General features: G+C 48.3%; 10 protein-coding genes across 10 annotated transcripts; 2 read left to right on the top strand and 8 right to left on the bottom strand.

The window, feature by feature from the left end:
• Positions 1 to 739: 739 nt before the first annotated feature.
• Positions 740 to 2,942, top strand: CPAR01_09479 (serine carboxypeptidase; the record flags this gene model as incomplete). The annotated part of the gene is made up of 6 exons (XM_060493744.1): positions 740 to 871; positions 936 to 1,048; positions 1,104 to 1,776; positions 1,857 to 2,244; positions 2,318 to 2,389; positions 2,452 to 2,942. The coding sequence occupies 6 exons, from the start codon at positions 740 to 742 to the stop codon at positions 2,940 to 2,942; spliced, it is 1,869 nt and encodes a 622-aa protein (XP_060347874.1).
• A 198-nt stretch (positions 2,943 to 3,140) lies between these two features.
• On the bottom strand, positions 3,141 to 3,518 carry CPAR01_09478 (uncharacterized protein; the record flags this gene model as incomplete). The annotated part of the gene is made up of 1 exon (XM_060493743.1): positions 3,141 to 3,518. A coding segment is annotated over one exon (378 nt), but the record flags the coding sequence as incomplete, so codon positions are not given.
• Positions 3,519 to 4,081: 563 nt separating this feature from the next.
• CPAR01_09477 (oxysterol-binding protein) lies at positions 4,082 to 5,375 on the top strand (the record flags this gene model as incomplete). Its single annotated transcript, XM_060493742.1, has 2 exons — positions 4,082 to 4,126; positions 4,236 to 5,375. 2 exons carry the CDS (start codon positions 4,082 to 4,084, stop codon positions 5,373 to 5,375), a joined length of 1,185 nt encoding a protein of 394 aa, XP_060347872.1.
• A 201-nt stretch (positions 5,376 to 5,576) lies between these two features.
• CPAR01_09476 (exonuclease) lies at positions 5,577 to 6,872 on the bottom strand (the record flags this gene model as incomplete). Its single annotated transcript, XM_060493741.1, has 1 exon — positions 5,577 to 6,872. The coding sequence occupies one exon, from the start codon at positions 6,870 to 6,872 to the stop codon at positions 5,577 to 5,579; it is 1,296 nt and encodes a 431-aa protein (XP_060347871.1).
• Positions 6,873 to 7,914: 1,042 nt separating this feature from the next.
• On the bottom strand, positions 7,915 to 9,986 carry CPAR01_09475 (uncharacterized protein; the record flags this gene model as incomplete). The annotated part of the gene is made up of 6 exons (XM_060493740.1): positions 7,915 to 7,942; positions 8,048 to 8,105; positions 8,162 to 8,682; positions 8,813 to 9,146; positions 9,223 to 9,445; positions 9,501 to 9,986. The coding sequence occupies 6 exons, from the start codon at positions 9,984 to 9,986 to the stop codon at positions 7,915 to 7,917; spliced, it is 1,650 nt and encodes a 549-aa protein (XP_060347870.1).
• Positions 9,987 to 10,713: 727 nt separating this feature from the next.
• Positions 10,714 to 11,727, bottom strand: CPAR01_09474 (uncharacterized protein; the record flags this gene model as incomplete). The annotated part of the gene is made up of 2 exons (XM_060493739.1): positions 10,714 to 11,060; positions 11,115 to 11,727. The coding sequence occupies 2 exons, from the start codon at positions 11,725 to 11,727 to the stop codon at positions 10,714 to 10,716; spliced, it is 960 nt and encodes a 319-aa protein (XP_060347869.1).
• A 589-nt stretch (positions 11,728 to 12,316) lies between these two features.
• CPAR01_09473 (uncharacterized protein) lies at positions 12,317 to 13,133 on the bottom strand (the record flags this gene model as incomplete). Its single annotated transcript, XM_060493738.1, has 3 exons — positions 12,317 to 12,430; positions 12,492 to 12,856; positions 12,914 to 13,133. 3 exons carry the CDS (start codon positions 13,131 to 13,133, stop codon positions 12,317 to 12,319), a joined length of 699 nt encoding a protein of 232 aa, XP_060347868.1.
• Positions 13,134 to 16,002: 2,869 nt separating this feature from the next.
• CPAR01_09472 (uncharacterized protein) lies at positions 16,003 to 17,013 on the bottom strand (the record flags this gene model as incomplete). Its single annotated transcript, XM_060493737.1, has 2 exons — positions 16,003 to 16,358; positions 16,428 to 17,013. 2 exons carry the CDS (start codon positions 17,011 to 17,013, stop codon positions 16,003 to 16,005), a joined length of 942 nt encoding a protein of 313 aa, XP_060347867.1.
• Positions 17,014 to 17,534: 521 nt separating this feature from the next.
• On the bottom strand, positions 17,535 to 20,372 carry CPAR01_09471 (flavin containing amine oxidoreductase; the record flags this gene model as incomplete). The annotated part of the gene is made up of 5 exons (XM_060493736.1): positions 17,535 to 19,110; positions 19,181 to 19,279; positions 19,335 to 19,517; positions 19,592 to 19,825; positions 19,900 to 20,372. 5 exons carry the CDS (start codon positions 20,370 to 20,372, stop codon positions 17,535 to 17,537), a joined length of 2,565 nt encoding a protein of 854 aa, XP_060347866.1.
• Positions 20,373 to 21,046: 674 nt separating this feature from the next.
• CPAR01_09470 (oxoglutarate dehydrogenase) lies at positions 21,047 to 24,305 on the bottom strand (the record flags this gene model as incomplete). The annotated part of the gene is made up of 3 exons (XM_060493735.1): positions 21,047 to 21,564; positions 21,623 to 24,005; positions 24,069 to 24,305. 3 exons carry the CDS (start codon positions 24,303 to 24,305, stop codon positions 21,047 to 21,049), a joined length of 3,138 nt encoding a protein of 1,045 aa, XP_060347865.1.
• Between the last annotated feature and the right edge of the window lie 99 nt (positions 24,306 to 24,404).

Raw genomic sequence — 24,404 nt, 5'->3', positions numbered from 1 at the left:
TGCTTAAAGTTTCCATTCCATTGCAGGCAGTCGCTAGCAAATTTTCTAAGGCCTATCTCCCCAAGCCTCGGAGCGATGTATTCAAACGTTATCGGCTCTCAAGATCTAGGCCGGGAGAGAAACCTATCGAAGCCCATCTTGAGCGTCCTAAATTATAATTTCGAAAATAAAGTCGCGGAAGTACAGATTCTTTTCTATCCTCAGAAAATGTTTGGAGCCGCTCCCAGAAAGTTACATAGAGGATAGTTGACCTGAATGACTCAATTGTCTGGTGTTAATTCAACGAATCTTGTTTACGAGAAGACTCTTGTGATAAGGCTTCATAGAAAGTAAGAGGCAAGCCGATCGGGGTAGATGGCTGACATTGTCGGTTTTGAAGTCGACACAACTCTGCAAAGTTGAAAATGTCAGCATTAGCCATTTAAAGCTAGATTTCCGTGATGCTCAGAGATAATTGCTCCGTGCCGCACCGTGCCGGGAAGCCGATCAGGTCTAAACGCCGGCCGAGATAGGAAGGTCAAAGTTCTGGTCGAATCAAAAGCTCAGGATAGAGGTTTATCTGAGTTTTGACCCCACTCTGTCGTCGTTCTCGCGATCCTTCAGGACGTGTGCAACGCGTCACGTCATGCGAGACAGGCTGATCTGTAAGACTCTCTTCCGATAAATACACTGCCGTAGTCATCCATCATATCGAAAGAGAGTCAATGGCGGTTTTATCTCGTGAGTTGTGTTTGTAAAGATGTTGTCCTCCGCCTCAATCGCGCTTGTCGGGCTCGCCGGTCTCGCGGCCGCGCAGTTCCCGCCCACACCCGAGGGGATCAAGGTGCTGAAGTCCAAATTCCACGAAAATGTCACCATTTCATACAAAGAGGTGAGCGCAAATTGTTTTGGATGGTCTTTTGCATCCTTGACTAATTGAGGTCCTTGTCCTCTAGCCCGGTATCTGTGAGACCACGCCCGGGGTCAAGTCGTACGCCGGATACGTGCAGCTACCCTCAGGAACCCTGAATGACGTCGATGGGGAAGCTCAAGACTACCCAATCAACACGTAGGAACCGCAAATGCTCTCGGCTATCACTTGGAACTGGTACTGATTCTTACAGCTTCTTCTGGTTCTTTGAGGCGCGCAAAGCTCCCGAAAATGCTCCATTGGCAATCTGGCTCAACGGCGGACCGGGAGGCTCCTCCATCATGGGCCTCCTCGAAGAAAACGGCCCCTGCTTCGTGAACGAGGACTCCAAGACGACTCGTCTGAATCCGTGGAGTTGGAACAACGAAGTGAATCTCCTCTACATCGACCAACCGACTCAAGTCGGATTCTCCTACGACATCCCAACCAACATTACCATCCACGCCAACGAGAACTTCGAAGAAAACGGACCATGGGGCATGTTCCCTGCCGATTTCAGCGACGGTGTTCCCGAGGGCAACTACACCTACCGTTATGGCACGGCATCAAGCCAGAAGCTATCGCATACGTCAAACACCACGGCGCATGCTGCGCACGCTCTGTGGCACTTTGCGCAGACGTGGTTCTTTGAGTTCCCTGGCTACAAGCCCATTGACGACCGGGTCAGCTTGTGGGCCGAGTCATACGGAGGACACTATGCGCCTGGTATTTTCCGACACTTCCAGACGCAGAACGAGTTGATCCAGAATGGCTCATCGCCCGAGGAGAATGCCCAGTATATCCACCTTGATACGCTTGGAATCGTCAACGGGCTCATTGACCTGTCGATCCAAGGTGAGACTTGGATCACGTTCCCGTACAACAATGTGAGCAATTTGTACCCCTTGATACAGCCTATAGTATCTGGGTGTATCATGATGAGATACAACGCTGACTACCTGTTCAGACCTATGGAATGCAAATCTTCAATGAGTCGGTTTACGATGCGTTGATGCACAACTGGACCCGCCCAGACGGTTGCAAAGACCGAATTCTCGACTGTCAGGAAGCCCTCAAAGAACATGGACCGCTAGTCGCCAACGGTGTGAAGAAGAACTACACTGAAATTTGCGGCGACTTCCTTACCGAGTGCGGCTTCAACGCCGTCGAAATCTACCAGAGCAAAGACGATGGAAGGGGCTGGTATGATATCGGACACAGCAAATATGACCCTTTCCCGGCCCCGCACTTGTACGGGTACCTCACCGAAGGCGAGGTTTTGTCGTCTCTCGGCGTGCCTGTGAACTACTCGGAATCGTCCGCGGCAGTGGGCATCAGCTTCCAGAATACTTTCGGTAAGATGGTTACATTCCCATTCGCGGGCGCTTCATGCTTTCAGATGAACGTTATACTGAGTGATTTTTATAGATATGATCCTGGGTGGATTCGGAGAGTCAATCGGGTACCTCCTCGATAGCGGCGTCAAAGTTCACATGATGTGTGAGTCTTGATCATCCCCATCCTTGAAAGTTGCGTGCTGTTCCTAACGCTCTTGTGTGCAGATGGAGATCGCGACTACGCCTGTAACTGGGTCGGCGGCGAGAAGGCTAGTCTGGCGATCCCCTACAACCGATCGATAGACTTTGCCAACGCCGGGTATGCCCCGCTCATCACCCCCGATGGTGTAACGGGCATGACGCGCCAGTTTGGAAACTACAGCTTCTCGCGCGTCTACCAAGCCGGCCACGAGGTGCCGTCTTATCAGCCCGTGACGGCGTACGAGATCTTTATGCGGGCGACGTTCAACCGGGACATCGCGACGGGACTCATCCCCGTCACGGACGAGCTGTCGACGATCGGCGTCAAGGACACGTGGCACATCAAAAACATCCCGCCCCAGGAGCCGGATCCGATTTGCTATGTCCTCAAGCCCGAGACGTGCCCCGAGGATGTGTGGAAGACGGTCGAGGACGGTACCGCACTGGTGAAGGACTACTACGTGATTGACGCTACTCGAGAGAGTCAAGGCCAACAGATTTCCGAGGAGCTGTGAAGAAAATGGGCAAGGGAATGGTAACTTGCTCAATAGACTACATGCACTTTGAGGTAGTTAGCGCAATTCATGTTTTGAGGCAGGCCGCAAGCTCAACACTTTGGGGCCAAACAAGTAGAGACGGCCGGGACAAGTGTGTTTCAGTGATTGGACGCATGAGGGGAACTCGTCAGGAAACATGCAGCGCTGGTATCTGCCCTATGCCCTAGCGCCGGTGTCTAAACGTATTGTAGTTGCGGTCCGACGAGTTTTAGCTCCCTCCAGCTCCTCAAGCTTCAATAAACTAAGGTTCTCCTCATCTCGGGTGCGCGCATTTCGAGGGTTGCCAGGGTCAGTGTGCAGCGTGCCCGTGGTTCTGGGTGCGCGACATACCGTATGTGTTCCGGAGAGACAGTGAACCTGAGTCGTCTGAACAAGAAACTCAAAAAGAGACTCGGCGAGACAGACGATCCGCCAGCTGGCGGCCATTTCGTCCGATCCGAAGACGTGGATGGCCCTGGCGGGACGTTGTTGCGCCGGCGGCACGACAGCACGAGCCCCCGGGAGGCGCAGCCCCGAGCGAGGGCTGAGCAGGGGGGAAACGCGGCCGCGTTTTTCAGACGGGACGGGGGATTGGTATCAACTGCAGACAGCAAGAGATGAGAGTCTGCATGGCGGTCATCGCGCGGGTGACGGGGCAGCGGGTGAGACCGGGGTTGGTTTCTCTAGAGAGCTATTGGTATGTGCCAATGAAGTAATGGCACACTACGAGACTGTACGACCCTTTCACATGCTAGTTTGAAGATGGGGACTGAGGGCCTCTTATCTCAAAAGAAGCAGCGTTCCCAACCCCTCCCTCGAGAGAATCGGTCTCGAGTGTGTTCTGTTCCTTGTTACTTTACGTTGATCTATCCAGCCTCTTATTGTTTCTGTCACTCAACTCCACTGATTTGCTGAAGCTTTTTGGACGTGCCCAGTGTCGACTGAAACGGCGCTGAAACAACTGCTCCTGGCAGAGTCAAGACATTTGGCCATTTCATAGGCCTCCAGCCATTCCATATCTCATTAATAACAACGACAACAACAAAGAGCGATTCTTTAGAAGAGAAACAAACACGGGAGACGAACTTTAGACGGGAATCATACAATCACACGGCAAAATGGATACAAAATCATTCTCATCACGGATCAGTGATCTTGTCAAGGTAAGCAGCACCGCATTCCATAACGACTGGTTGCCCATCAGCAAGGGCTCCACCACATGATTCAAGCACTCTCAAAAGAAGCAAAGCCGCTAACAACAAACCGCTCTAGTTCCTTTCCTCTGTCCAGGGAGACCTCTCAAATGTCACCGCGCCGCCCTCTTTCTTGGCGCCATCGTCAGTGGTCGAAGTCGGCCACTGCTGGTGCCAGCGGCCAGGCGTCTTCGTCGCCCCGGCACTGGAATCAGACCCGGAGAAGCGCAGCTTGAAGGTGCTGCGCATGATCCTCATCGCCATGCGCAGCCAGTTCTACGTCGCCGGCGCGCCAAACGTCAGCATTAAGAAGCCACTCAACGCGTTTCTGGGTGAGCTGTTCCTCGCTTCGTGGACGGATTCCGATCGGAAGGCGAGGACGGAGCTCGTGGCGGAGCAGGTTAGCCACCACCCGCCCATCACGGCAATGCACATGGGCAGCAAGGAGCATGGTATTCGCGCGGACGGGTATGCGCGGGTGGAGATGACCTTTTCGAGTACTGTGAACATTCGACAGATTGGGCACGCCGTGGTTCACATTGACCGATATGACGAGGATTACCTGATTCCGTTGCCAGAGGTCAAGGTTCGGGGATTCCTCAACGCGTGTCTTTACCCAGAGGTTTTGGGAACATATTACATTGTTTCCAACACGGGCTACATTTCAGAGATCAAATTCTCGGGCAGCGGGTTCCTTAGAGGCAAGAAGAATTCATTCGAGGCGCGGATGTATCACAAGAACGACAAGAAGAACACAATCTACGAGCTTCAAGGATGCTGGAGCGAAGGCTGGACAGTCAAGGATGGAAGGACAGGGGAAATTCTCGAAAAGTACGAGGTCGACGCGTTGGAGAACCTCCCAGCGCCGATGGAAATGGAGCCGATTGCGACCCAAGATCCGTGGGAGTCTAGACGCGCGTGGAACGGCGTCATTCAAGGGCTCAGTAAGAATGACTTCCGCGAGACGGTCAGCGCAAAGAGCCAGGTTGAGGAGGCGCAGCGGCGGATGAGGGCAGAAGAGAAGAAGAAGGGCGAGACATGGGAGCCTTTGTTCTTCAAGAGTATTCCTGGGGAGGAGCACGAGGTTTTCCATCGGTTGGCAAAGGGCGTTAATTGGGAATTACATGACAAGCATACCAAAGGCGTTTGGAAGATTGATGATTCAAAGAGGGACTCGGTGCAACGGCCGTTCAGAGGAGAATCGACACCACTGGGTTAAAGGAATATTGCCTAGATCTAAATTTGATGCATTATGACTATTTGACTAAAATACTTGCGCCAGATCTCTGTTGTTATCTCTTCAACTTCCTCCTGCTATTCAGGTCGAGAACGCTGCTTCTATAAGCCTCGTTAGCTTATCACGCCAGACAAATTATTCCGTGGAGGTGATGAAGTAGTCGTAGAATCTGGCATATCAGGTTTAATCTGAGTCTGGCGGCGACTTCGGCCACGTATCCCAGTCCACCACATCTTCCCACCTCAACGGACTTTCGTCTTCATCCTCCCATTCTTCCCCAGACGCCGCACTTCTCACAAAAGCGAGTTGCCTGGAGATTACAGGAGACGACGCATTGCCGGCTTGTGGCTTTCTTCCCTCATTCTTCTTCTTCCCCTTTCCCTTCTCTAAAAAGAAGGACTTCCTCGTTCTTTGAGCCCAAGTTTTCAACTGGTCCGGATTCTGGGCGCAGAATAACACCAATTCCCTGGTCGCCAGACAATTCTCCAGATCATCGTGTGCTACACCCTCAGCCGCCCAGGCCGGAGAACGTATTTGGATACCGAGAAGCTCCTTGCACAGCGCCTCCAAGCCCCACCTCTTCGTAATCTTCGATTTCGACCCGAGGACGGCATCTGCAGTGATGATGGCGGAATCAATGATTCTCGCATGGAAGGTGTGTAGCACCCGCAGGTCATTGCGGACTGACTGTCCGATGAGAATCGTGTCCTTGTCAGAGTAGCGCCATAGTTCCGCGCGCGCGGCCTCCCAGCCGTCCAAAGCTTCATTTCGTAAAAGAGCTGCGGACATCTTGGTCGCATTGAGACCAGTGACGTCTTCACGCCAGTCTAAGATGGGTCTTCTTGGATTTACAAGCCGGCGGCTCAGCAATACATTGCCCGTAAGGAAGTCGAGAATAGTGATCTGGATCAGTTCGTTTTCGCCTCGTTCGGTACCGCCCATCTCGCAGTCTATGACGAGAGCGGCATACTTTGGATTGGATTGGGTTTTATCAGGACAGGGTAGATCAAATGTCGACGCCATGCTGGACGAGCCGTGCGTGGCATTGACCATTGTGGTCGGTAGAGTATATCGTTCCTTTCGGAGTCTCTCCTCTGAGTGACAGAGATCCGAGATTTGGTTCCAAATAGCGTTTCGTCCGACTGCTGGCGAGTACATGTTGCCCCTGTATATGGTGTGCATAGGCGTAGTAGTTTCGATAGCCTTGACTGGCTGGTTCCTGAGCAGCTCAGGGGTCTCAGGTCCTTTGGCTCTGGTTGGCAGATATACTACCAACGGACGTGGGCGGACAGGTTCGGCGGCTCTGGCTGGCTGGGTAACAACCGGAAGAGTTTGTACAAGTCCGGCGATTCTAGTCGATTGAGCAGGAACCTCATCAGAGTGTTTTGCGCGCCTATGTTGTCGCTGACCTTCTTTGGTACTGAATCGTTCCTTGCAGATCGCACATTGGTGCTTTCTCTCTTTTTGATAGGGCGGCATAATCAGGAATTCAGTTGAGGACTGTGAAAAAGGAGAGGAAGAGCAATGAATACCCCGGGGGAAACGAATGTTTATCATTAGTGTGTTTATAACTGGGAACCCTGGGTACATTCACGTGGTCCAGACCGGTCACGATTTGGTTGCGTGAAAAGTTGGCGGCCTACAACATGATCTCTGTTGGTGCAAGAGCGGCTTTATCGACTGCGTAATTGGGCTCCCTTTTTTTGTGATCGACACACTTCTGCAGGAGGCCAACTGCTCATGTCTCACTTGTTGTGTCGTGATTCTAGTGAGTCGACCGTTTCCAAGATTTCTTAGATCTTGCTGATCTATCTTGACAGGGACTCCGCTACCGGGTACAGGCACTGTCAACTCAGAGAACTATTGCTACTTCTCATACGAACCTGTTAACTTCGATGGAAGCGCCCGCTATTATCATATCAAATAAGCGACAGAAAGAAATATCAAGATATGAGGACTGCCAAGTGATGTTGGGAGCGTTCGTGCAGAGCAACTGCAAGTGTCCGAATTTGGCATCTCGAAGAAGCCAAAAGGGCTTTGCCACGAATCTCTGCGCTAACCTGTGCCAACTAGATGAAAGTTCATGCGTCTGATCAATGCTGCTTATCCACTACTTTGGGTGTCTTGCATGTCTTTGGAAATACGTCGTAGTATGCGCATAGCTGCCTGACTTCCTCTTGGCTTTGCTGCGGTACGCGAGTTCGATTGTTGATACTTTTTCCGCCTAGCTGATACGATAATGCCGCCAGTCAAGCCCGTGAGGGTATTCAGTCGGAAGCGGAGTTATGCCGAATGCATCCGATGGCGGTGTGTCATGTGAGATAATCACGTCGATTAAGAGTGCATGTATTCCTCAACGTCGCTAATATATCTCCACTGTTCCCCCCTTCTATAGAGATGGAAACACCTCGATAAGGGCAAGGCTTTAACGTTTACTATTTGAAAGCTCCAGTCAAGAAACACAATTTCCATGGCGTTATGTGCACAAAAGGCATCATCAAGCGAGTTCGTTTCGATTCCGTCACCCCACCTTGCGAATCTTCATACTCCTATAGAGAATAGTCTTTCAAAAAGGCCCTTCAATACTTTCACTGGGCAATACAAACTAATACACTGAGTTGAGTCTAGGTCCTCTATACCTCTTGTTCGCGTACCCAAACCAATTCGCGACAGAAAAGAGACCCATAACGCCGAGAACCACGCAAGCATAATCTGCCTTTGAATTAGCAAGGAATGGCTGTACAGTCGTAATGGAACAGTTAGCTCACTCATATTCGAAGCCGAGACAGGCATAACAACAGGAAAGTCATAGAACACCAGCGCCAATAGTCCCAAGAAAATCGTCAAAATGTTGGCAGCGGCACCAATGAGGGGCGGCATGTTGAACTTTCGCCGCGGCAGTACTCGACGAAAAGCCGCCTCTCCTTGTGACCGTTGATATAGAGCTAGGGCGGCTGGAAAGGCAAAGCTTACTTGCTGTAGAATTAGGCCGGTAGCGACAAGAGCATTGAAAGCCGTCGAAGACGCTAGAAATATGCAACCGAGAGCGAAGATGAGCGCCCAGTTGACGAGAAGTGCGTTGACTGGCACGCCCATTTTAGGGTGGATCTTGCAAAGGAATGGGGAGAATACAATGGCATTGTCACGAGCGAATGCCCAAGTGAGTCGACTGGCCGTCTGTAGTGCTCCCGTACAAGCGAAGCATCCGCAAGAAGAGAGTACAATCACGAACGTTGTTGCTGCTGCGCTGGATCCAGTTGCCTGCGACCAAATCTCGAGAATAGGCAGCCTAGTGTAAGCTCATGTCAGCTCTGCAAACTTCCTATGCCTGCAACACAGATTACCGCCCCGCGTGACTTGAAGCTAGGTGTTATTGATTCGGGCCTAGACACTTAGGTTCAGAGAAAATGGGGGCATACGGTGATGAGAGCACAGGCTCAAGATCTGTGAAGCTGTACAGCATAGCTACGCTGAATGTAAAAGCCGAAACAAACCCAATAGTTATCGTTGATATAAGTGCTTTCGGTATTGCAGATGAAGCATTGGTGCATTCCTCGGCCAAGTGTATCGCACCATCGAGGCCGGAGTAGATGAAGTTAGGGTTAAGTAGACCGGTCAGAAAGACTATGCCCTTTGACGACCAACCACTCTCATTAACGAACGTGGTCCACACAAAGGAATCTTTCTGTTTCCGTCCCGAGCGCGCCAAGCATGTGACCGTTATTACGAAGAAGCCTGTCAAAGAAAGAAAAACTATGAAATCAGGTAGTCAGCCCTTGCACTGTCTGGAGATGGTCTGCGAGGTGCAGTAATTAACCACAGTACCTACAGCCAATATCGTGGACCCAAGCTGTCCGTTTCATCAGGAAAATGTTGTACACTGTAAACGCGATGTTGAATGCCTGGAAGACTAGAAAGATATGCCATGTTTCTGGGATATACGTAGGATCGAGGTACGATGCGAGCGAAAGAATTATGACTGGCATTTGAATGATGAAGCCCGCTCCATTGGCAATCCAACCTAGGAAGTTGATACTGCCGCAACAATAGCTCTAAAAAAGCGCACACGTCAGCAACAGACGGAAATTGAGCCACAAAAACTCTTACCAGTCCACGGCTGTACCGCTTGGGTGCTAGGATGCTGGTCCAGTGGTATTGTCCCCCGGCGGTAGGATAGACGGATGCGATCTCAGCCATGCTCAACGCACATGCGCCTCCTAACACGAAAATGAGGACGATGCCATAGAGCAGGGTGACGGGCCCTCCAGAGCTGATTGAAATCACTAGCGTGGCTGCAACTGCGGACCAGCTGTTGCAGATGTTCCATCCTAATCCAACGATAGCCAAAGGCCCAATGTCTCGTTTCGCCAGCGACTGGAGCCCTAGGCGAGACAGGTCGGCGTCTTCGTCAGAAGTAGTAGGAGTTGAGGCACCTGCCAATGCGAAAATTTCCCGTAAGATTAGTCGAATGCCTATTTTCAAGACGATTCCGAAAAATGACGAACCTTGTTCAACTTTGCCATGCTCCATTGACTTTCCAGTCGAGTTTTCTTTAGGTGCGACGCGTCTAGGGGAGGGTGTAGGCAACGTCATGATGTCTCTATCACGGCCGTCCATCTTCTATGGATCCAAATCACAACGAAAACAGACAAAACCACAAGTTTCACCGATCGTACGACGCGTATCTTAAGCAGTTTTGGAGTTCGAATAACGGTCATTTATGCGAGCAGCTCGTATAAGGATCCTCGCTACGGTACAAGTCGAGACTGAGACAAAGCGGCAAGTGGTATTTTCCCCGTCACACTGCAGACTCAAATGCAGTCAGCGTCGTGCTTCGCTTGCACGCCCGAAGCTCGTCGCGCTCTGATTCGCGCACCGCAAGACAATAACCGCGGCTCAGATCATCCGCAGCTAGTGTGATGCACAAACAGAGGCACAAACAGTAGGCATGGCACCAGACGTGCAGGAATTCATTTAGCCTTCTTGGTATCACAAGGATTATGTCTCTGTCGAGGAGAAGAAGAAACTCGAGGAGGTCGCCAAAATTTCTTGGTCAATTGAGACAAGACTTGTTCACGGGCATGTTGTTGTATGCACATTGGTCTTCGTGCTTGCCATCATCTCAATGTCGGTGAAATGATCATGTCTTCCGGTGCAATTTGAGTTCGATTCCTCAGGGCATGTAAGCCAAGATTATCCATTGCGAGATACGTTTTCATCTTTAGCAGCTATGTGGTGTATCTCAAGGTACAGTGAATCCTCGTAAACCGATGGATGTGTCCTCAACGTTGATCGACGGAATATCAATAAATAAGGTGATTTACATGAAAGACGAAACGATCGTAGCAACTAGCAAGCCAACAAAAAGACCCGCGAACGACGATCTGTGTTGAGTCGATGAACTTGGTCTATTTCCGAAGCTTTCGGGCGACCGGCTTCCAGCAGTAATGTCATTAGCGCGAACGCAGCGGAAGACCGTGTAGTTTGAAACCGCGCTCCCTCCAGTATAAATGTAAGAGAGCATTACGGGCCAGACCTGTGTCACCGCGTAGTCATAGACCTGTCTGGTATTACTATCGTTGCCGGGAATGTTGTAGGGTGCAGTTGACTGAAATAGCGTGTGCGAAGAGGCCGAGGCGTTTGAGATGAACTCCGTTGTGAGGTTTCCTTAGATTCTGAGTCAACATCCTTGCGTCAATTGGCATTCAAGGAGTCACTTACTTCTTTCTGCCGTTGTATAAGCCATTGAGTCGCTACAGCTCGCCGGAATGTCGAATCCGATGCCGTACAGCGAAGACTCCAAAGAACTATCGCACTGGACCTTCGCTGCAATTTCTTTGAGATCGTCGATACAATTTTGTGGGATGACGCCACCACATGAGCCTTGGATATCATCATTGAGCTTCTTGATCTTGTTCTCAGTCCAGCTCATCTGCCACCAAACATATGAGCAGATACGGTACCCGTCAGTTGCGTTTCCTCTTTCGACCGGATTGCTTGAGGAGTCAAGACTAATTTTTGATGGGTTCGAATTGCTCACGGTTCCCCCACTAACGTTTGTGGCAACTGCAACGTCGATGCTCCACCCGTTTCCGTGGCCGAACTCATTGTTTGTTGGAGTCTCTGCAAGTGGCTTCGACACATCGATGCCGAAGATTGGCCAGCTTCCCGTGGCATTTGGATTCAGAAGGCTCTCCGTCAAGATGGAGGAGCTATTCTGTTCCACAGTATCGGCACGCGGCCTGAGATAGGAAACTTGGGACTTGGGTGCATAGCTCCCGTTGACTAGGCTAAGCAACCAGAGGATGACGAGAGAGTTTGTGGCATATGCCATATTTCGAACCGACCTAGAAACTGGGAATTTCTGGGAGCAACTCAAAAGTGGCTGTGAGACAAATTTCGAGACGATTCCAGACTTGCACCAGGGGGATAAGTACTCAAACATATGTGGCGGATACCCTTCGCCATGAATCTACTCTCGTCTAAGTCAAATGACATGGGCCAAGGTGCCGCACTTTTCACTCGCGAGACAGTAATGAGCGGCAAAATTGCCGCTCAGGCGAGCAAGAAAAAAAAGCCAAGCTCTGATCATGTTGGCGCTCTCATGATTGGGTGCTAGCGTTCAAAGGATTTTAGCATCCCTTCGGGTGCGCTATCGTTCGTCGCTAGCCGTTAAAGAGCTAAATGGAATGACATTCTTCCCTGTACTTTGTCAAAGAAAAATCCACGCCTACGTCACTCGAAGGGTTTGGGCTCGGTAGTGTAGATCCGAGGTCTATCAATCAAGAGGAAAGATGGTAGATTGTATGTAGTCATCTTCGTAGAGACATCCGTGTTCTCCCTTGCAACCTAGGTACAGATGGTGGATGCATCAACACCAATCTTTTCTCCATAAGCCACACACATCCAAACCCACCTATTCTTCATTCGTTCCTTTTCATCCAGTCCATCAACTCCGACCAGTCAATACACTGATGTTCCGTGTCGAAACCCGTGACGCCGTCCACTACGACGTTGGCAACCTCAATCGTGAGATCCTGTCCAAACATTGTTAGCACTCACCAACAAAAGTCATTCCAGTCAGAAGAGTGTACTAACAGGTCTGCACATTATAACTTGACGCAGGAGGTCAAAGCAGTGTCCGAGATGATCCATGTCGTGCGATGCATTGAGCTCCTCCGCCTCGCTTGCATAAATCTTTTCGTTGCTAGAATCCGTGTCCATCTTCTCGTGCCCTAGATGTTCCATTGTATTATTACGTGCCTCGTAAAGTGCTTTTCGTAGCATATCCAGGCAGTGAATTTGATGGAAAACCGCCACGCAGCTCTCCGTTGGCGCCAGTGTCGGGTGCGTGAAGAAGCCGCCGTTTTGCGGGAGAAGGGAAGACCACGCAGCATCCACCTCGGGCGACGGTGGCATTGCGTAAGCGTAGTCTTGCTGGAAGACTCGTGTAGACGTTTTCACTATTGCTCACCCTCAGCTCCTTTCATGCTTTTCCATGGCAACTCGCATTTACTTACGACGAATCTCCGACCTGAGTGGCTCGGCTCCAAAGTAGACGGGCCGTATCATGAGAATTGGCGGCAAGCAATTGCTGACGCCAGCCACGAAGACCAACAGGAGAACATACGTGAGGTGCAGCTTTCCACGGGCCAAATGTTGCTTGGGCCAAGTTTTCGTACTCTCAGTGCTGTCCTCTCCCTGCCCGAGCTTGGTGTATGACGAAAAAGAGGCCATCATCTCTTCACAACGTCGCAACGTGAGACATACTCAATAATGGGCTTGACAGCATAAGAGTAGCCAGCCTTTCAGCTTGAATGAACAACACAACACCTCCCGATAGCAAGGACGGAGAGCTGGAGATGTGCGGGAGTGTGTTCGACTCTCCTCCTCAGTCGGTATGGGAAGCAAGTTGAGAGCCAGCGCTTCTTTAGTACTTGCATGACCCGTGTCAACATCCCTCGTTCCCTGTTAACTGCGTCACGCTGGAATTGAAACTGTCAGAGCTCACTCCCGTCTCACCGGTATGTAAGCTTTTTCATCAATAAACTCAAAAGACTCCCGGTAGTTCAGATGGTTACGAATCACAGCAGGAGACATGTGGAACTCTCCCTAAGCGATGCTGGCATACACCCCTTAGGCTTAGTAAGTTGAGAAAAACCTAGTGAAGGAAATACATTTCCGACGCGAAACCCAGGTTACCTAATACGGCATGAGATCCGGAGAATAAACCTTCAGGCACTACATCTATTGACTCCACGATTAACTTAGGCATAAAGCTACTTCCATTACCCTTAAGAGGTTTTCGTATGCGGAAAATAATCAAGCCTGAAGCGGTAATAGTGCAACTTAGTAGAACATAAGTCGGAACACCCCCATTCGGCTACCCCCCCTATTCGGCCACCCTAAAAATCCCTCCTAACCTCCCTAATTAAAATCCTACCCTTAATTTATAAACTACTATAATAATTATAATTATTATCTAAATAAATTTCTTTTTAATATATATATTTTTTATCATATTATAATATTATATATTAAAAATAAAGTTATTTAAGCGCTCGAGGTAATTAAAAATAATACTTTAATTAGGAGGGCTTTAATTAAGTTCGGGATTTTAAAAAATATATTTTAGAATTATTAACGAGGTTAATAAATTAAAATAATTATTTTTATAAACTAATAAAGGCTTTTTTTTTAATAAAAAAATAAGCTAGCTAAATAAGTTCGTATTTAATATACTTTAAGAGTTATATTAACTTATAAATAAGTTAGAAAATTTATTAAATAAGTATTATAAGCTTAAAGGGATAATTGTTTTTTTAAAAAGAGATAGATAAATACTTTTTTAAAATAAAACTTATTTATTAAGGTTTAGAAAAGTCGTTTTATAAATTTAAAACGTATCAATAAAGTATTTATTAAAGTAATTAGGCCTTAGTTTTAATTATTTAATATATTAAAAATTAAGGATATTAAATAGGTTAATAAATATAATATAAATAAAATTAGTATTTTTAAAAATAAGGGATTTAATAAGTTAGTTTTAAATATAACTAAGACTAACGTAATATTAAAAAAAGAGCTTAAATTACGTTCTTAAATTTTTATTATTAAATATATTTTTATTAATAATAAAGTTATTAAACTATTACTAATTTATAAAAAAAAGTCGGTTTAATAATAATAGTTCTTTTTTAATTTTAAAAATTTTAATAATTAGGAGTTTATAGTAATAAATAATAAGTAGATTATAAACTAAACTATCTTTATATAGTTAAAAATAGTCTTTTTATTATAAACTAAGCCCCCCCTAACTAGAGGACTTAACTTATAATTAGACCCTCGATTATTAATTTTAAATAATTATAAGAGTTATATAATAATAAAATTTATATAAAAATATTATATTAATAACGTTTATTTATTATTTTTATTATTATATACCTCTTATATTTTTTAATTATTAAATATAGCTATTTTTAGTTTTATTAAAACTAATTATAAAAAAGAGCTTAGTAAAGAGGATATAATAAATAATTTTATTATTATTAAAAATAGTATTTCTTAGCTTATTATATTATAACTTATTTATTTAGTTTAATAAGGGATAATATATAAAATAATTAAAAAATAATTAGTTTATAGCTATTTAATATAGTTATATTTTTTAATAATTTTATAATATTGTTTAGCTTAGTTATATTATTAAATAATATTATTAATACTAAATAAATAATTATTAATATTATTAAAGTTATTAATTAAACTTTTATAATATTTATTATTAAATAATTAATTTTTAAAAAAGCTAGCGATTTTTATAAATAATTAAAGTTATTTATAAAGCTTAGTCTTAATTATAATACTTAACGTCTATTTTTTTATAAAATTAAAAAAGCTTTTAATAAAAAGTTTTTTTTATTAATTCTATTTTAATAATAAGTTTAAGTTTTAAAAATTAAAGTTAAGTATATAGTTCTTGAAAAAAAAAAGAGTATTTAAATAGATTTAAATACTAAGTTTATTAATATTAAGGATATAAAAAAGGCTTAAGAAGATATTAATAAGCGTTTAATTAGTTCTAATTAAATTATAAAAGTCGAATTACTTAATAAGGGTAATAATTATATTATAATAATAATAAAAAGTAGTTAATTAATTAACTATAGTTAATAATAATATTCTTAGACCTATTTTTAATAGGGTGGCCGAATGGGGGGGGTGGCCGAATGGGGGTGTTCCGACTTATTTAAGCGGTGAATGAAGGTGTATAGAATAATAAGTAGTTGAACGTAAGTTGAAGTCTCGCCAATGATCCTTCTATTTGTCAAGCTCAGCCTATGCCCGTGCGAATTCCTAAAGACACAATGAACATGATTAGTGTTAGTTGTTGACAACCTAGTAAACTACCGACTTGCGTTTAAGCAAGCGCTCAAGTTTGAGTCAAAAACGAAAAAGCTTGTGGCTCGATGTCTCCCAGTTGGATTTTGAGGTTCACGAATGGGAACCGCGCTTCAATTAGCCAGCTAACAATGTTCAAAGGATTAAAATAGGTAAATTCCTTGGATGCATTGATAAACTTCCGCTTTACATGCAACTACTCTAATTACAGGAGCATAGTGAGCGAGAAGGGTAGAAGCATGCTAATCATTGCAGAGGCTTTTGACGAATGAACCCGTCCTGCAGAGCTTCTTCTGTTGCTTCCATACGAATCTGGCTCACGGCTTCCGTCTACGATGTTGTTGGCACGAATGCATCGGAATAAGCTATAATTCGTCCGAGTCCCTCCGTCTTCATAATTGTATGCAAGAAGCACGGGGTAGACATTAGTAAGAGCCGTGTCGTACGCATCGCGTAGGCCAGCTTCCGATCTATTCGAATAAGGTCCCCAGATGCCGAAAAGATGAGAAGAGGAGCTTTCATTCGTCGAAGTTCCGGTAGGCAAATCAAAAGTCACGTTTCCTGGCCAAGATTATTAGTCTCCGCTGTGAGGTCTGTCACGGTCAGTTGCAAGGGAGGTTAGCGACTTACTTCGGAATGACGAAGGGGATGAGAGTGCTTGAGGGCAGCTCTTAGGCTTTTCGAAGCTTCTGAAGGTGCTACACGGCTGGCGCACCAGGGCCTCTTTAGTCTCCTTGATGCACTCCTCGGAGATAACACCATTGCAGGTCCCGTTAACATCGTCTTGGAGCTTCTCCAATTCTTTGACGGTCCAGACGTTTTCAAACCAGGCAAAGGAACAGATGTCATAATTCTCAGTGTAGTTTGTTGTCGAGTTCAGGCCTTGAAAGGCATTCTCCGGTCCTTCGAGAGTTATGACTGCGGGGTTCGATACTGAAGTGCTGATGTCGTCCGCAGAAATGTTGGTCGCAACGGCGATGTTGATGCTCCAACCGTTTCCGGGGCCGTAGTCATCGGCAGGTGGATTCAGCAGTGGCTCCGTCACATCGATGCCATTGATAGGCCATGTTCCTGTGGCATTTGGGTGTGCTACTGCGTCGCGGATATTGATGCTAGTCGAATTACTTTGCCGCGCTTGTATGCGGTCAATTCGGGCGCTATCGGCTGTTGCCAGAAATGACAAGCCTGTCGCAAGGATGCCGATGAGAAACTTCATGTTGAGACTTCTCAACTCTTCTGAAAGTTTATGCAATATTTTTGCTACGTGATTTTTGATGTTATTAGGGTATTATCGTGGGCAAGGTTCGAGGATCTCTTGCAAGATGCATCATTAGTAAAGGAAGCAGATCAAGTTGAAGCTTAAGGGCGCAGGAAGGCCAGTCACTTCTTATAAGCCGCCTACTATTTCTGCCTTGACTTGAAGATCGCCAATATTGGGACTTTGGTATTCAGCAATGACGTACCTACGTTGGTGTTTATGGCAATTCTAGTGGTCAATCTCATCGCTGGGTAAGACAGAAGGATTCATGCTTGGCGACGCGGCCTCTTGGCAGTCAGCATAGGTACCGAAGTACCTTTGAAATAGTACCTAGAGGAAATGACTGTAGGATTCTTCTTTGAATTGAGGGCGTCAACTATGCCAGCCGGTTGCACTTAATGAATGGTTCAAGAGAGTTTATGTATTGGCTTGCCCAACCATCAAGTATTCGATTTAGAAACAACTACATCAAGTGGCAATTACGTAGATGCCGTCTCATGCGATATCTTCTGTAACTGATCCTTCAATTCCTCTCCCGTTAGTTCGGCCAAAGTCAATATAGCCGACTCGACCGTACTCAGAGCAACAAGTGCGGCGCCATAAGTGAGTTTCACCTCTCCAGTGCCGATCACAGCAGGGTGGTCTGAGAATTCCTGTCTTGTTGGAGAACTGGCCACCTCCACGCTCTTTCCCGCAGGAGCTTGAGAAAAGGCGTCGGCCCGGGCACTCTCACTCACCAAAAGGTCATGAGGCGTTTGCGGAGCCGCTGCAGATTCAGCAACCTTGAAACCGCCCCTGTCGCCAGAGTTGTCAGGCTCCTCAAAGTTCATATTCTTGAAATTTCTCCGGTACCGAGGCATCTCTGCAGGCAACGGGAAGAATGGCAAAGGAGTTGGAGTTGGAGTTGCCGTCGGGGCCGCAGACTTCTCCCCCTCTGCTGGATGTTCCTTGATGTAACCGAACTCGAGAAGGTCCATGGCCCATTTGTATGCCTCGTATGTGTCCTTCATCTTGGGGTCGTTCCTACTGCCCTGGTGCAGAGCATCAAACATCAGGTAAAGTGCGCGTACAACACTCTCGAGCGCCCCAACAACCCAAGCGTGGTGCGCAGAAGCTGCTTCGCCGACAAAGTATAGCTGACCACCTGCGTTCGGCTTGGTGATGGCCGGGTACAGCTCACTGAACTGGCTAGGGCCGAAGTAGGCAAATGCTCCAGCCATTTGGGGATCATGGTACCAGTCGTAAGCGTGGTGCTCAACGTACTGCTCATTGAGCATCTTCAGGGTGGCAGCGAGTTTTTTCGTGTCGTTGTGGTCGTCAGTGTGGAGGAAGGCGAGATCTCGAAGCATGACTTCCTTCAGCTCGGCCTCTTCTTTGAGGATGCGCTCGTTAGTTGCCGCGTCAAGCTCGCCGCGCGGCTTCGATGCAATCAGACTAGCTAGGCGCTGGGCTGTCTGTCCCCAGGTGTAGGAGACAAGGAGAACAGCAGGCTTGTCTCGTGGGTCGACCTCCTTATTGATATTGTAGGAAGGGTACACGCAGACCTGTGGAGCCAGATCCGTACGGGCAAGGCCGCCTTGGTCGATGTCGTACGGCGCCTCCTGCCACCACGGGGTCTTGAACTTTATGCCGACCTTGCAGGAAGCGCCATATCCCAGGCAGCGAATGGCTTGCTTGGTATCCCAGAGCAGACCAGCCTTGGAGAGGTCCATTCGGTTCATCGATCCTAACGTTGCCGAACTGAAAACCGTGAAGTAGTCTCTTGAAGGCAGTGAGTTACGGCTGATACTGTCCTTGAGCATCACGGTCATGGACGTGGTCACTTGCTCGTTGATTTGCAAGTTAGCATTCATTCCCACAACCTGGGTATTGAACCTGATAGCCGATTGGTTCTTCATCTTCTTGCGCATCTCTTCAGCAATTTTTTGAGCGCCACCGTCGATGCAAAACCAATGGTCGTTGGTCTCTTTGATCTTTGTTTCATCGTCGGTGATGTAAAAGTCGATACTCTCCAGGACAGCCTCGGTCAGGCTTTGGTCGTACCATCCAGTGCCACTAGGATCAATGCAATTAGGCCTATCCATTCATGGTAACTTCGAGGTGCGGAATAGAGAGGAGTACTTACTAAGTGGCAGTCTCCAACCACTGAATGGTGTTGTAGCTCATGTTTGCGCCGTGGGGGATTTTTTCACCGTCTTCGGCGAGGTCAAGGATTGGCCCGTTCCTTTCGGAAAGTGAGCATTTTGCATCAACTGACCGGAGAATCAGGAGGTACTCACGTTCGCAAGAATTGACGAACACTCATCTTATCACATTTCATCAGAATCTTCCAGAGCTTCTCCTCGGCTGCACGAGACATTGGTTTCTTCTTATCAATGTACTCATCGAGATACTTCTTGATGTATTTGATGAAACCTCCAATTGCTTTCTCAAAGAGGTCGCCTGGGCTGGTTTTCAGGAGGCTGGGTGGAAGGGTGAAACACTGTTAGCGATTCTGCTTAAGTCTACACCGATTCCATAACAGCTGGTGACTAACTTTTCTGGAATCTGCTTGTCTGGGGCAATGCCCACATTGAGTGCAAAAGGATCCGTCTCTGTCGAATCCTTCGGATATGGGTTGCCGACCTTGCGAACGTTGTTGAAGAGCGTTGGGCATTTATTCTTATCATCGCGCAGATAGTACTTGATCAGTCGTGGAGGATCGTTGACATGCGTGCGATCGCCCAATTTACCCTCTTTGATGCCCAGCATCTCGAAAAGGCTGAAGGTTCTAAAGTTTGTGTGTTAGTTGAGCTCATTTCCAGGCCTGAACTTCTCCATTCCATCGAGGAATCCGCAACACACCTGTCCATGATTGCATTCCTAGGGAAACGCATGGCTCCGACGTCATAGTAATCGTGGAGAACATCCTTGTTGAAGTGGTGGGTGTAGAGCCTGCCGCCGACCTCCTTTGAAGCCTCCAGGATCTCGTAGGTGATGTGAAGGTGGTCAGATCCCTTCTCTTTTGCGATGGTGTCGTTAATCCAGTCAATGGCTAAAGCTGTAAACAGTCCTGCTACTCCAGCGCCGATGATACCGACGTTGAAATATCCTGGCTTCTCGGGAATGACGCCGCCACCAGTGACCGGCTTGAGGGTCTCGGCCAATCCCGAGATAGTCGCAGCTTCTGGCTTCAACTCTCTATTGTGTGCAAGCTTGGAATAGCCGGCCTTCGATGCTTTGTAGTCGTTTTCGAGCTTCCACTGGGCCACGAACTCGGCCCATACGTATTTATAACAGACTTTTGGGGCCGTAGCAGGGGATTCGGGAGGTGCCATATTGCTAATTTGTTCCAGATGGACTAAGGTAGTTATCAAAGGAATAGGGGCAATGGGCTTTGGTCGTTGATGTTGGAACCATAGTAAATGACATTTGGCTCGGGAACTATGGGAATTTATGCAATTCTTGGTGACATGAACTTCACCTACTTATTTTGACAGTACCTTGAGGAAAACCTTCCATGACCATCCGCCGTTTGTTGATATTTAGTCTCACTCTCAGCCGCTACTAGTGCCATCCTATGCTTGCGGGAAGCAAATGCGTTGCTCGTACTTTTAACCTATCATCCAATCTGATGGACACCTGAGACAGTGACAGTGTCTATCCCACCCACAGAGGCTGGCTGAAATTTGAATAGCTGACGTTGAGAATCAACAAGCAAGCGGGCACTCTAACTCAAAGCAGTTTAACCCGCGCTCCCAGCTCTCAGCTGCGGCCCAAACTTGACCTGCATTCAGATATTTTGACTCTTACCCCGCAAAACTGGAACGACGGGGAACGGCAACCATTGAAACTTGTCCTTATCAATAGTACTCAGGGGTCGGGCCGCTGGCATGATGTCTTAGTTTCCGCCAGCCAATCGCCGAATCTAGACCGCCTCCCGCGCCAACGAGGAAGATATCGAGAACCGAACGCCGTTTGCACATAGTTAGTTGTACTCAGCTGTCTCGACCTAACCTTCGAGGGCATCTTCGAGTAACTTGGTCTCCTCAGCTTGGTGAACCTTCTTGGATCCAGTGGCAGCAGCAGCCCCAGTGCGCCTCCCAGCGTAAACAATCTTCTTACCCGCAAGCACACTCGAATTCTCAATCACAGTCTCGAGCCTATCCCGCATGTACTGCCACGCGCCTCCATTATACGGTTCCTCCTGGCACCACACAATCTGTTGCGCATTGGGGTATGACTTCAGGTTCTCCTTAACGTCGGCCCAAGGGAAAGGATGGAGTTCTTCAATGCGCGTGATGGCAACGTCCTTGATGCCCTTTGATTCGCGGTATTTGTGCAGTGCTGCGTAGACTTGACCACTGCAAAGAATGACGCGGTCGATCTCTTCGCGGGGGAGGATGTTACCCCGTTCGTGTTCCGGATCCTCGAGGACCGGCTGGAAGGCTGATATGCCAATCAGGTCAGAAACGGGAGATCTGGCGATGGGATGTCGGAGAAGAGACTTGGAGAAGAAAATAATCAGAGCTGGGAGTGTTAGCAGATAATTCCAAGCCAGCCCCCTCTCACGTGAACATGCACTTACGCTTCTTCTCAGGGGAATAAACCTGCCTCCTCAACGCATGGAACAAATTCGCCGGCGTCGTCATACACACAATTCTCACATTTCCCTCCCTCCTCGCCCTCTCCAAATCCTCAGGCCAAGCCCGCCCGTCCTCGCTTCCCAGCTCCAGAAACCTGCCCAGCCTAGCAGAAGAATGCTCTGGCCCTTGGCCGTCATACCCATGCGGCAAGGACATGACGAGGCCAGACTCGAGCATCCATTTCGCCTCTCCCGAAGAGATGAACTGATCGACAATGACCTGTGCGTTATTCACAAAGTCGCCAAACTGCGCCTCCCACACCACTAACGACTCTGGCGCAGCGAGTGAGTACCCGTAGTCGAACCCTAGGACGCCAAACTCGCTGAGCGGAGAGTTGATTGCGCTGTATTTGCCTGCTCCTGGAGTGTCTAGGTTGTTGAGCGGCGTGTACTCGGCGTGGGTGACTTGATCGTGTAGGACGGAGTGGCGCTGGGAGAAGGTGCCTCGCTCAACGTCCTGACCGCTGAGGCGAACGGACTTGCCGTCTTGGAGGAGGGTTCCGAAGGCTAGGGCTTCGGCTGTGGACCAGTCGACTATGCCCTCGTCAAAGGCTTGCTTCTTGGCGGCAAGGATGCGTTGGAGGTTGCGGTGGAGGTTGAAGCCTTCTGGGACGCTGGTGATTGCGTTTGTAATCGTCGACAGTGCAGCTTCGTCGATCGCATTCGCGGATGTAGTAATATTCTCAGCGGCTGAAGTCAAATCCGAAGAAGCAGCGTCCACAGAGCGTTCAGCTGGCTGCTTGCTTCTCGCCAGCTTCTTCTCTAGCTGCTCCCAGACCCAAGTCTTCTGCTGCTCTGCCATTTCAGCAGACAACCCGCCCTCACTGATCAACTTCTCAATATAGAGGTCCATCAATGATCTCTGTTCGGCAATTCTTTTGTACATCTCAGGCTGTGTGAACCTGGCCTGGTCAATCTCGTTGTGTCCGAACCGCCGGTAGCAGACGACGTCAACGACGATATCCGAACGGAACTCGGCCCTCCAGTCCGCAGCCAGCTTGCTGATGAACACAACGGCTTCCGGGTCATCAGCATTGACGTGGAAAATCGGGGCCTCGATGTACTTGGCCAAGTCGGTGCAGTGTGGCGTTGACCTGGAATCTGGGGAGTCGGTAGTAAACCCGATTTGATTATTCACAATGATCCGGACTGTGCCGCCGACTTCATAGCCCTTCAGGGCCGAGAGGTTGAGCGTCTCGTACACAGGCCCCTGACCCGAAAATGCGGCGTCACCGTGGAGAGCCAAGAACATCACCTTGGACTGATCAACGTCGTCCTTTAGATGCTGTACAGCCTTGGCCTTTCCTTGGGCAACCGGATCAACAGCCTCCAAGTGGGACGGATTTGGCAACATAGAGATGCCAACCGTCTTGCCGCCAGCAGTCGCCCTCTCGCCCTCCATGCCAAAGTGGTACTTGACATCCCCAGTCTGCCCCTTGGTCGTATCAAACGCCTCCGTGCCCGCAAACTGACGGAATAGCGTCTCGAAGTCTTTGCCATACACCGTGCTCATAAGGTTCATCCTTCCGCGGTGACAGCTTCCGATAACGATATCCCGCACACCGTGCCCTTCTGCGCAGCGGTCAATGAGCGCGGCTAAGCCGGGAGCCAGCCCCTCTGCGCCATCTAGGCCGAATCGCTTCTCGTTGGGAAACTTTGCCGCGAGGAAGTGCTCGAGGGACGTTGCCCAGATCAAGTTGTCGAGGATCTGCTTCTTCTCTTCAGGGGAGGGGGGCGAGGTATGATACGCTTCGATGCGCTCTCGGAGCCATTGGCGTTTGGCGGGGTCGGAGACGTGGTGGTATTCGACTCCGATAGAGCCGCAGTAGATCTTTTCGCAAGTGGCGATGATATCGCGGAGCTTCATCGTCTTGTATTCTTGTGCAAGGTGGGGTAGAAGCTCTGGACCTAGGACGATTTCGCGGTCCAAGTCTGCGGCGGCGAAGCCGTACTTGCTCAAGTTTGTTGTGCTCGGAATATCATCGTGTGGCTTGACTGTCGCGTTGCCAAGGTCGCCAAGGGGGCTGATCTTTGCGGCTGAATGGCCATATTGCTGGAACGCTCGAACGATATTCTGTGTCTTCAGAGAGTCGACAATGTGGCTCGAATCCGCACCGAGAGACGATTTGATGGCCGGTGTGTGCCTGGGTGAGATTATGCCTGGCGGTGGCTGAAAAGCTTGCGTCGAATGTACCGAGGGGTCTTCCATGTTGCGGAAATATGTATGCCATGATACATGGACGTTTTCGGGGTCCTTCTTCCAGGAAAGATACATTTCGTCGACGTAGTTCGCTGTTCCTCCCTGAAGGAACGAGTCTATGGGGCTCTGAGTGGTTGTAGATCGTTAGTTCTGGGGGCATGACCGAGGAACTACTGGGCAAAATCTTACCGGAAGAACCCTTGGTTCCTCTGCTTCTACTGCCGTAGCATAGGATCTACCCTTCGAGGGCTCGAGTTTACATGATCTGGTAGAGGTGAACGTTCGGCCATTCCTTGACCCTCCGATTCCGTTGAGAGGGGAAGAGATACTGCAAAAGCGCGAAGAAGGAAAGAAAGACGGCTTCGTGTGCAAGAGTTTTTGTTGTGTATGGCCTTTACAGATTGAGTAGGCGGATCGAATCATCATCGTGTCGGTTGTTCAACTGGTAATGGGTATCAGCTTACAGAATGGTATAATCTGGAACCTTGATGATTGACAGGAGAATCAAGTTGAGGGCAATGTGAC

Source organism: Colletotrichum paranaense (genome assembly GCF_030867605.1).
Source record: "Colletotrichum paranaense strain IMI 384185 chromosome Unknown Scaffold_7.1, whole genome shotgun sequence".
NCBI lineage: Eukaryota > Fungi > Ascomycota > Sordariomycetes > Glomerellales > Glomerellaceae > Colletotrichum > Colletotrichum paranaense.
Note: the sequence above shows the minus strand (reverse complement) of the source record. Positions and strands in the feature narration are given on the sequence as shown.